At 36.8% G+C, this 12847-nt stretch overlaps 1 protein-coding gene across 1 annotated transcript in view; it reads left to right on the forward strand.

Moving 5' to 3' along the window:
- LOC150104856 (protein ZBED8-like) overlaps positions 1-6171 on the forward strand; it is a 45169-nt gene extending 38998 nt beyond the window's left edge. The window contains exon 2 of the mRNA XM_090395080.1: positions 5782-6171. Coding sequence (XP_090251206.1) covers positions 5782-6171 — 390 coding nt within the window. The remainder of the gene's footprint in view (positions 1-5781) is intronic.
- Positions 6172-12847: the final 6676 nt, after the last annotated feature.

Consider the following 12847-nt stretch of genomic DNA (forward strand, 5'->3'; position numbering starts at 1 on the left):
TTTCGATTAAGACAGGGTATATGTGGAATTACCATGCTGGCAAGTATGACAAGCTTAGGAGATTGCTTAGTTCAGTGTCATGGTATGTAAAACTGCAAGGGCTGTATGTCGATAGAGCATGGGAAGTGGTCAAGGAGCATTTGCAGGAGGTTATGGCTGATTGTATACTTAGGGTCCGAATAGTAAAACAAGTAGGGGTTAAATGGACGAATAACACCATTAAGCTTGAGCTGCAAAAAAAAAGAAACAACTATGGAGGGAATTTACAGAGAAAGGTGACCTGCAGGCACACGAACGGTATAAAGCGCAGGCCAGATGGGTAACGAGCGTGGTAAAAAATGCAAAAGCGGATTATGAAAGGAAACTAGCTATGCAAGCTAAAGAAAATCCTAAACAGTTCTTTCAATATACTGCAAGCAAAAAAAAAAAAAACTGTACACGGCAGAATGGTTTTAAGGGATGCCGATGGTAAGGAGGTCACTGAATCAGTCGATATAATGGAATTACTGAGCGAGCACTTTGCAAGAGTATGTCATCCAGGTGGTGACATTGAAAAAATGAAGGAACCATTAGTTTATATGGGAATTGTGATGAATGAAGTGGAGGTGAATAGTCTATTACAGAACCTTAATGTGAATACATCTGTAGGATTGGATAGTATACTGGCATGAGTCTTACGTGAAGTGGCTAAAGAATTATCAGGGCCCTTGACCATGTTGTTTAATCTGAGTCTCGGGTCTGGTTTAGTCCCGAAGGTGTGGAAAGAGGGGAAAATAGTTCCACTGCATAAAAGTGGATCCAAGACAACTGTTGCAAATTACCGACCGATCAGCATATCAGGAGTCATTGTCAAGGTCTTGGAGAAAGTAGTCAAGGGAAATACAGGAATGGATTGATGAAAATGGGAAACTGTATGGGGGACAGCATGGCTTTGTGAAGGGTAGATCATGCCTCAGTAACTTGCTCAAGTTTTATAACACAGTGACGGCTGAACTGGATAAGGGTAATGGGTTTACAGTGATACTGCTGAACCTGGCTAAGGCATTTGACAGGATACCACATGGAAGTATAAATTGATTTGTGCATTGTAACTCACCATCAAAGTTAGCTGAGCAGGGGAAGCAGCAGAAGGATGTCAACTTGTCGGCGAAAAGCTTACCATATTTACCCGAATATAACTGCCCCTTGCACCCCTGATTTTACTTTATGAAAAAATACATTAAAAAGTTTTGCATATGCCTCACACAAGAAAAATGTTTAAATGTGTTCACGCGAGGCGATAGTAACTCGCTCCCTGCAGTTAACAACATGCCCTCCCAAACAACCATAATACTGCAGGTGCAAGAAAAAGAAGTGGTTTTATTGTATCCCTGAATAAGGTACAGAGCCTTTTGCATTCTGTGTAATATATTTCTCAACAAATAGTGCAATTACAGACAGCAGGAATAAAAACGGCACTAAGTAATGAATCACATGTCCCCTCTCACAGAAACTATGCTGTATAGACTTAAGCAAAACCATATGTTGCACCGGAAACATAGCATCTAACTAAAAACTCTTGTCCAATTTTTCAATTACATGAAATAAGTGTTTGTTTTATTGCATTTGAAATTCTTGATGTCATTATGACAGATCAGAAAGGCTAACTTCAAATAAAATTCCACCATGAATTGAAATATGCTATATATATAATGCATGTGTGAGTTCCCATGCCAGCTCAAACGCAAACAAGCATCAATAAAATTCAACTAAGGGTAGAAACTTTGTGTCAGTTGAGCCTGCCGGTAATGAGAAGTTTGGTCAGAACGATAAACGACACCCCGTCGTGAATGCATTAAAACTAAGAAATATATAGTGAATGTTCTGATGACAGTTTCAAATGTTATGGAATTCGGTTGAAGAAAATTAGCATTTCAACTCAACAATTGTAGGTTGTCTTTGGGTCGTGTGATTTTTTGTTAATACTGCATGAATCATATGCATGTCTTCATAGCTGCTCTCTCATGTAAAACAAAATTTAACTTGTACGTATTGTAACAGTTTAAAAAAAAAGGTTGAATAATATATAAGCGTATAAAAGGATATCAAATGTAAATCGTTGACGTGCCACCTCTGGCACGCGTGCCGTAGGTTCGCCATCTATGGCCTACACTACTAGAATCTTCTATGAAACCATTGTCACGATAAGTCTCATTGTCCATTTCCTTATTTTGAAATATGCCTATATCACTCGGCTTGTCACTCGAAGAATTTTATCTTCAAGTTTAGAGTTGATTACTACAGTTATTCTTTCCTCTAACTCTAATCACTTGACTGAATATAACATGCTATACTTATTTGGAAGTATAGCGTGTTATTGCCAGTTTTTTTTTTTTGTCCCAACAACATTATTATTATTATTTATGGCATCTCCATGGAATCCAGAGACCCATTGCAGGGGATCCGAATCGACCATCATACACAGATATCCTATCATACTTCTCAATGAATCCATTCACTGTTAGGGAACTCACAACCAATTCTGGCAATCCCCTTACTCACCACTCTCCATGCAAAAAATCTGGTCTGCACACTCCTACTAACCACACTCTTGCACAATTTCCACAGGTGGCCCCTAGTTCTCTGATTATTTGTCATATGTCCCCTCTTTTACTCCTATCAACCAAATCGCACCTGTCACTTTCTCATTAAGTACACCTCTTATAATTAAATCCCCCATACAATACGCTTTTCTCCAAGTCTTTCGCCCTTTTATGCTTTTCCCATTCACTCTTTCTTTCATACTCCGTCCTTCCTTGCCACTCGCCAATCGTTTCTCCACTTGCTCGAGCTCACGTTTTGTCCTGTGAAGGAGTTAACATAAGCATACAATTTCTTTCCACGCTAGCATCTCATATTACTTCGAACCACTTTCTTCAAACTCAGCCATATTTTTTGCATTATCATTTACTGTGTCCGCTACTGCATTCTCCATGACACCTTGACAATCCTGTCTTATATCCTTATTATCAGTCACTTCATTCTTTCGCAACTCACATTTCTTATATTCATTTACAAAGCATTTCCAACAAATATTTTCTCCGTTCTCGTACTTATACCACAAACCACTTTCTTGACAAGGAATACATCAAACACACAATACATTGAACCGGTAGCGCACTCAGGATTTAATCTTGGGGGGGGAGTTGAATAGACAGTTTGAGAATACACACTACGCATCGCATACGACCTACGACTGAACATCTGCAATGATCTCTAATTCATAAGTAGTATAGAAATAGAACACATGACACAACATAAATAAAAAAATGAATTTTAATTAGGAAAAGATTTTTGGAAAAATTTTCTAGTGTTTTTTCCCTTTTTCTTTGAAGGGGGGGGGGGGGAGAGGACCCCCTTTGGGTCTCCTCTGGATGCACCACCACATTGAACTAAATTCCGCACGTTGATATTGGCCAACATCGATGTCTTGGTTGCCATTTTCTAAAGCCCATCAGTGCCATAACGAAAAACGATTCTGAAAAAGAATATCACTTAATAATAGATGACTAAAACAACACAATTGAACTACACAATCAAAATACCAAATATATATAACAATTTCACTAATATTTACTAATAAAAAAATCAGCTAATGCCTATTTGTTCCCGTATAGGGAGTAGGTGGGGCCGTTTACCCTATCTAACTTTTGGAGACTGAGTGAGCAATTCAATCTCCACTGGTAGCCAATCAGAGAGATAGCTGGCCCAAGGCTATCACTGATTCATTGGTATGCAGTGAAGAAGGTGGCAAGCTAGTGCCACCATCTCGTGGTCCCTAACCCTAACACAATATTTTTAATGTCTGAAAATAGTGTGGGTTCGACGGTCGATTTTCTTGAGTTTACAGGACAAAAAACCCGAGTTTCCTGGAGAAAAAACCTGCTAGCACGTGCCAGAGATCGACTAACTCAGGAACCGGTTGATAAAAGGCTTAGCAAAATTTCCTCTAGTCGGCGACTAGATTTGAACCACCAAATCCTTTCTTCGTGCGGTCAAGCATTGTAGAGTGCAAATGCCACTTCTACTGAGCTACACAGGCTCTCTATTTACTAAAATTACTAAATTTACTAAAATATATTAATAAAATAAAATATTAAAAAATAACTCACTTAATAAATAAATAAATTCCATGTGATGATACAGCGTCCCTCTATATATGGGAGTTCACTGTACCATAGTCCCCCCCAAATTTTATCCGGGCTCTGGAATCGGCATAGGCTGATGAATCAGACCTATCGCTGGGTCAGTATTCCTGACTGTAATCCATGCGTATCCTCGGACCGGTTTGCCTGCTTGCAGCAAACATCGGATTCACATCGTTGACAGGAATCGAACCTAGGACACTCCTTTCCCAGGCATATGGTTGTGAAGCGCAAAGCCACTAGGCTAACCGCACGGACTCAACTGTTGATATGATATTTCTGTAATTTCCGTGCTATCTCCACTACTTTTTAATTGATACTTATATTGACAGTGTCCAATCTCAAATTACATTGAATCTGAAGTTGTTCCAGTAACTGATTGGTTTCCTGAAGTAAGCTTGTTTAACTACCTTGCATAATATTTGATATCATGTTGTATACCAATGCTATCATATTTATAGGAGAGCCTCCATAGCTCAGTCAGTATAGACCAGTGGTTGGGGAACTGGGGTAAATTACCCCAAGTGGGGTAAAAATTAAATTCTTGGAGGTAATGAGGACTCAATAGACAAATAAAATTATATAAAAGTGCATTCCTTGTTACGACAGAAATTTTCCTTCTGGCAACACTGCATCTGGCCAATGTAATATACGTGTTTAGGAGACGTCACACCATGTTGAACTCCAAACAATTTGGTTGCTAAGGCGTTGTCAAGTGGCTAAACAGATATCATTTCTCAGTTGTCTATTAACGTTATTTTTTGACACGTGTTTTTGCTTTGTTTAAGTCGATTTAAGTAGTTATTTAATTTATTTCAATAGTTCTATTTTAAGTGTAAGATTTTCATTTATTAACCATATTTTAGTTTTATGTTAGTTCGATAATTTGATTAATATATTTTGTCCTTGCTCGATTAATTTTTGATGGTCAATAAAATCATTAAATACTGCCTTCATTTTGAGGACATGTCATAGTGGCACATTTACCAATTAAATTATTGTAAATTTAAATGAACTTTAAAAAACTTAAATTCAATCACTGTCTTTTTTTTACCCTTCAGATGACATCAACTAGAAAAAGAATATACCATGAAGAGTTCCTCAATTATGGGTTTACACAAATAGAAGACAAAGGAATAATGAAACCACAGTGTGTTGTCTGTTTGAAGGTACTGACTGCAGAATCTTTCAAAAAGAGGCAATTGAAGAAACACTTGGATAATTTGCACCCACATTTGTCTTCCAAACTGCGGAAATATTTTGTAAATTTGGAAACGTCTGTCCAAAGACAAAAGACTGGACAGCAACTTGAGAGGTACATTCAATCAACGTTCAGCATGAAAGGCTAGCTTTGAAGTGGCCTAGTTGATTGCTCGAAACAAGAAATGTGAGGAACCTTTATACTATTGGTGAGGAATTGGTTAAACCAGCAGCTTTGAAAATGGCAGAGATTATGTATGGTCGGAAAGAAGCCATGAAACTAAACTCAGTGCCCTTGTTTGCAAAAGTTGTGAAAGAAAGAATTTCTATTTTAGCAGAAAATGTAAGGGAACAAGTTATTTCTTCAATAAAAGAGAGTAAATGCTTTGCTATTCAGTTTGATGAGACTACAGATGTCAGTAGTAATTCACAGCTAGTGTATGTTCACTACAAAGGTTTACATGCAATTGAAGAGGAATTGTTGTTTTGTTCTCCTCTCGAGTTGCGATCTCATGGAACTGATGTCTTCAATAAAGTTAATGAATACTTTAATAATGTTAATTTAAAGTGGGAAGACTGCATTGCTGTGTCTGTTGATGGAGCTCCAGCTATGTTGGGTCATGTAAGTGATTTTTCGGCTTTGGCAAGAGAGAATAATCCAAAAATTGAAGTTAACCACTGTATGATCCATCGCCAGGCATTGCTTGTGAAACATTTGGAACCTGCACTGGAAGCCGTCATGCATGATATTATCAAGGTTGTCAAAGGACATGCACTAAACACGTGACTATTTCGTGAATTATATAAAGATGGCGAGGCTGAATATACAGACCTACATTATCATACAGAAGTGAGGTGGCTCTCACATGGAAATGTTCTGAACCGAGTGTGGGCTCTTAAAACTGAACTTGAAATTTTTATGGTTGATCAAAAGCATGTTCTCACAGATAAGTTTACAAACTTCTCGCATATTTATCTGATATTTTTGAGTATGTGAATGCATTGAATAGAGAATTGCAAGGAAAAAAACATCAATATAATTTCAGCAAAAAAGATTTCAGCATTTGGATCAAAGCTTTTTATATTGGAGACAGAAAGCAGAACAACCTTTTCAAAGTCAGCTTTGTTTTTGGAAGATTGTGAATATATTACTTTTGACGACATCAATGTTAGTTATGAGGATTGGCTGAGGGAATGTGGTGGACTACAGAGTTTGGTGGATAGCAGAAGGAGAGATGATTTGATCGAGACTTTTAAACTATTGAGAGGCAGTTACAGGGTGGACACTGGGGAGTTCTTTCGATTGGTGGAACAGCGGGAAGAAGCGATGACATGGAGCCATCCCTGGAAGTTACAAAAGGAAGCTGTGAGCAAGAGGGTGAGGAGTGGTTTCTTTGTGTGGAGTGTGGTTGAACTGTGAATGCATTGTCTGTTAGAGTGGTGAGAGAAAAAACGGTCAAGGAGTTACCACTCCTTGAATATGATAGACTTAGACTTACCTATGATAGACTGTGTTTCCTAAAAAGGACCTCCCATGATGAGTCTCTTGACTCCATGGAGGCCTGAATAATAATAATTAATTAATATGAGTTATTAATTTGAGAATTTGAGTATGTTTAAGATGTGGTATGATGAGCTGTGTGTATGACAAAAGGACCTCTTAGATAGGTCTTTGACACTATGGGGTCTTGGGATGATGATGATAATAATAATAATAATAATAATGATGATGCTTTTTATTTTTCAACTGACAATACACAACAACATTATATAACATTTTAATGCTAAAATGTTCTAAAACAATGTCATCGTCGTCGTCATCCTTTCAGGGATTTAGGACCAATGGCTTTTTTTCCAGTCTCATTCTTTTCTTTGGTCGTCCCTGACTTCTATATTCTCCAACAAGGTGGAATCCGAGTATCTTTTTGAATAATTTTGAACTGTCCATTCTTTCAGTATTTGTATATTTTGTTCAATACAGAGTACCGTGCGGTTAGCCTAGTGGCTTTGTGCTTCGCAACCATATGCCTGGGGAAGGAGTGTCCCAGGTTCGATTCCCGTTGTAGACGTGAGGAATTTGATGATCTTCCTCAGGCATAGTCAAGTTAGCCGGTCTTGGGCGCGGTCAGTAGGGTTTTTTCCACCAGTTTATCTGGCGTTTTTCATCCCGCAAACAGGCAAACCGGCCCCGTGAACATACGCCTCTACAGTCAAAAGTATATCCCCCCCCAGCAGGAGACCAGGCGACGGGTCGGTTGGGAGTAGTATTAACAAGAAGTCGCATCTAAAAAAAAGTAACACGCGGACCCTGCATAGGAAGCAGGAATAACGCGTAGAAGAAGTTCAATACAGAGTCTATTTTTTTAGTTTTTATGTATTACTGTGCAGCTTTTTTTTTGTCCTGGGGGGGGGGGGGGGGGAGTATAGCCTGCTCTTCTAGGAATTTAATTTTTCCAGTTTCTATTCTTTTTTTCTTCTGCAGTTTCATGAATTATAATTTACTTCTGTACAACAATGGAGAAGGTCTTGCCAAAACTTTATAAACTCTTATTCTTGTATGCTCTTGAACTTGGTTAGGTTTGAAAATATTACCAATCATCCCTTTTATCTTTAGGAAATTTGAAATTTTGACATTAATGTCAGCTTCTTTTGTATATAATATAGCATATCCAAGGTGTTTGAAGTAGTTAATTTAGTTAAAATTTCCATGATTTTACTCAAGCATAAAGAGCTAATAAGCTTCATTTCGGCAATAAAAACATTACTTAAATTAAGGGAATATTAAATCCCACAAAGTTTTAAAACCGAATAAGAAACTCAAAGATTGGAATCAGAGAGTTTCTTGCCGAATATAGTAAACTATAAAGTATCGGTGAACACTTAGCATGAGCTAATGTGGGATTTAATATTCCCTTAATTTAAGCCATGATTTTAGTTTTTTCTGTTGATATTTGCATTCCAAACTTTCCAGTAATTATGCTTAAGGAGTATATTGATCCCTGGAATTCATCTTCTTGCTATGATTATTTGGTCACCTGCAAACAAGTGTATTAAATGCTGTTTTTATATTTTTCTTCCATTTCTTTACTACTTCATCTATACAGATATTAAAAACAGTGGTGACATTGGACATCCTTGATGGACTACATTGCTTATTGATTTCCATTCTGTAATTTTTCATTGATTCTTACAGTTATTTGTTTTTTTTGATATATGTTAGGTATTGTACAAGCAGCTGATTTGGAATGTTTGGCTTCTTGGGCATGGTCCACAGCGGTGGCGGCACTGCCTATACAAACTTTAAAAAAAAAAAATCATTATATTTCTCCTAATTAGTAACCAATTTATTAATAAATAAATCTGTAGATTTATTTATTAATAAATTGGTTACTGATTAGGAAAAAAATAATTTTTTAAAAATTATTTTGTATAGGCAGCACCCCCACTTAAAACTTTACGGGTCGCCACTGGTCCACAGTTTATTCCTTAAGACTCTGTCAAAGGTTTTCTGGTAATCTACAAATACTGTGTATGTGTTTCTATGTCGAATTCACAATGTTTATTCATCAAGATTTTTAATGTAAAAGTTGGGCCGATACATGTTCATCATTTTGGGAAGCCATTTTGTTCTTCACATTATGTTTATCTTCTAGATATGATTTTTAAGTTTGGAAGTTAATATTCATGCACATAATTCTAACCGGTATTTAAGAGACTCATTCCTCTATAGTTTTTACAATTGTAATTATCACCTTTTTTATATATTGGGATGATAATGATCTTATTCTAACTTTCTGGGATTTTTCCTTACTGCCTGACATCATTAAATAATTTTAAAAGTTGTCTGACAAACAGGATGCCTACATATATGATATGGTTATATTTATTTCATTTTCTCCAAGGGGATTTTCCTGATTCACTTTGCTGAATTGCTTGTAATGTTATTTCCTTCACTGTATATTTAGTACTTGGCAGCATTATATCAGTTTTAGTTTCATAACCATCTTGTCATAAGTTTTGGAAGAAGTCCAGCCAGGTTTTCTCTTTAATTATTTCAAGCTGCACTCCACCCCTCCCCCAATCATGTTTCTGAGAATTTTGCACGTATTTGGTCTCTTCACCGTAAGATCTTTTTTTCCTCTTTTAATATGAAGTGATCCCATGTTTCTCTATTCTTTTTCCTGTATACTTTATTTATTTATTTTGTGCTTATGCACTGTTTATATGCTTCTTTCTTGTCCTTCATTACTGCGCCAATGTTCTTATCCCAGTTTCTTATTCTCTTTCATCATCAAATTCCTGATATATATACCCTCGAGGAGAAGGGGGTGTACAGGATATGATAGTATTACATGAAAAATTTATATCATTAGTAACTTCCTATCTACAATTTTCCTCTAAATCAGTCTGTTACTTGTCAAGACTCTAATATTATCAGGTCTTATCTTCCAAGGCACTTTTTACTCTTCCTCTGGGTCTTTTTCCTGCCAACCTGGCAGAGAACACTTGTTTTGCTAATCTTTCCTCTATTATTCTGGTTAAGTGACCATACCACCTGAGATTAACTCTGTTATTCTAGTAGCAAGGCTTATACGTTGGTCATACATAACTGGTAATTAGTTTACGGAATTAACAATGCATATAAAGTATATTAATTAAAGGTAACTTTAATGAATAACTTCTATATTTCGGCAACATCACGTTGCCATCTTCAGGAATATAAAGATATGGTATGTGCACACAGGCACTAACAAAAGCAAATGAGGAAGAAAGCAAGAAACTAATATTGTTCCTAAAGTCCTAATGGTGCTCTCGGACTAATTTGGTTGTTTTGGCAGTTGGGCTGAAGTTCTCATAATGTAAGTCTCCCAAATTTGGGATAGTTTCATGCACCCAAATTTGTTGAGGTTAGGAACGTTTTTTAGCGAAGCTTTATATGCATTGTTAATTCCGTAAACTAATTACCAGTTAGCTCTGTTAATGCATTCCTAGATGCTGATAATATCAAGTTCTTTTTTAATATCCTCGTTTTTAATATGATATTGCCATTGATGCCATCTGTTTATGCCCCTAATCTTTCTCAGGACTCTGCGGTCTCTAGTCTTTCGTCAAGTGTTTTACTTCTAACCCAACTCTCAGATCCATAAGTTAAAATTGGTTTGAACACTGTCTTGTATACAGCTAATTTAGTGTTTTGGCTAATTTCTATCTTATTCACATATAAATTTATTCAGTTGACTTCCTACCATACCAGCTTTGTTGATTCTGTTGTCTATTTCCATGTTTAATTTACCATCTTCACTAAAAATCGTGCCTAAGCAGCTGAAATGTTTTACTTGTTCCACAGGTTCTCCATTCTCAACGCAGTTGATGTTTTCAACGATTTTGCCTATTTTCATTGTCTTTCTTTTTAATGCTGACCTTCATACCATATCTATTACAACAGTTATTCAATTTAGTCAGGGAACGTTGCACACTTGTAGCGGATTTATTTAGGTGTATAACATCATCCACATAAAGCAAAGAGCTGAGATTAACATCTCCAATTTTGATATCAGGTTTAATACTTTCCTTCATAATGTGATCCATATAGATAATGAATAAGAGTTGTCTGACACCAGATTTAGCATTAAACCACCTTCCTGTACTTCCTTCAAATCTACTGCACTTACAACTCAAATAAAGACTAGGTATTGCTATATAATGTCCCATTGACACTATATAACTGTAGCATATTGAATAGCTTCCCATTTGGCACCTCGACATATGCCTTTTTCAGATCTACAAAACTTAAAGACAGATCTCTGTTATATTCCCATGATTCTCAACTATCTGTCATAAAGTGGAAATCTGATTCTAACAGCCTCTATTTTGCCAGAATCCTGCTTGTTCTTCACCAAGCTTCTCTTCCACAATCCTTCTCAACCGTTTCTCAAAGTATACTTGCATATATCTTACCAGGAACACTCAGTAATGAAATGCCTCTGTAATTCTTACATTGTTTTATTTCCCTTTATATATATGGATACTAAGACAGCTCTACTTCAGTCATCTGGAATTTGTCCCTCTGTCCATGCAGTGCAGCCACTGTAAGATTTTTCTACCTCTATACTTGAGCATTTCTGGTCGAATATCATCTACTCCTGCTGCCTTTCCACATTTCAGGCTTTTGATAGCTTTTTCTACTTCAAGTATGGATATGTATTCCTGACTGCATGCCTGGCCAGTGTTTTTTACCACTGTGTTGTCATTACTGCTTGTTTCATTTAGCATGTTTACGTTATTACTGCTAAACTTGATGTGTCTTTCTATTAGAGTTCTATCTAGATCTTGGTGTTTGTGATGAATACTCCTCGCATTCCAAGTAGCAACATTACAGATATTTTTGTTTATTTCATTCTTTTCCTATTCCTTTTCCTGCTAATATCTGTTAACTTGTCTGAGTCATTTTCCAGAGTGACAGTTCCCTTACTTGTTTCCTGAGACTTTGCAGTAAGAAAAACATCCAGCTGGGTTGGTTACTGGATATTTGCAACCTAGTCTAGTTGTGTTGTGACCTTAGTGCCTCCAAACCTGCTATGGGTCTCCTTTCTCTCACTTATACCTGGCCAAGCTTCAACTGGAGTTAGAATCCTACACTTGGTTTCTCAGGTTCTAGGGGGGGGGGGGTTCACCACATAGAGGAGTGAGTTGGATTGGTGGGAGGAGCTAGGTTATTCTACTTGAGAGGGTAATATACTGTGCATCTACCCCCTTTGAAATCCTAAAACAAAATCTTGCAAATAATTATCAAATATTTATGCAGCAATTGTGATCGTGGGGGGGGGATGACCAACTATGAACTTAACACCCCGATCAATGGAATTTCTATTCACTATAACTTAGATTTAGTATCTAAATTTCAGATGTAACTTACTATATTTCAAATGCCACCTTTTGAAATACCAGTAAGAAAGATTATTTTTCTCAAACCTAGTTGGCTGAGTGGTTAACCTCCCCACACTCCAAGAAATAGGCTGTGGGTTCGAGTCCCACTGTAGGAATGGGTGTTTGTGAATGTTTTTAGGTGGGAGATGAATTTCATTGCCTGGTATGAGACTTGAAGTGGCTTGAAAAAGTTCCAAGTTTAGTCTCTACAGCATGATTGACAGACTGCAAAAAATAAATAAAAATAATAAAAGTGGATGCATGCGTGCACACACACACATACAGTGATCTTTCAATTATCCAACCTTCAGTTAATCAATTGTTGAATGGGATGAATAGGTGTTGCCCTACTTTGATCGAGCACCATGTAGATATTTTTTCAATTAACTGACCAGCAAATCTATTTCCTATTGTGATTGGATAATTGAGGGATTACTGTATAAATATATAAAAAAAAAAATAATCAATTCCTATCTCCACAGTTCTAATGCATTAAGGTTTCAACCTTTTGTGAGTGGGAGTCTCAAAAAAAAATA

The sequence above is a fragment of the Typopeltis vanoorti genome, chromosome 7, assembly GCF_054136105.1.
Source record: "Typopeltis vanoorti isolate ZY-2024b chromosome 7, IOZ_Tvanoo_1.0, whole genome shotgun sequence".
In the NCBI taxonomy this organism is placed as follows: Eukaryota; Metazoa; Arthropoda; class Arachnida; order Uropygi; family Thelyphonidae; genus Typopeltis; species Typopeltis vanoorti.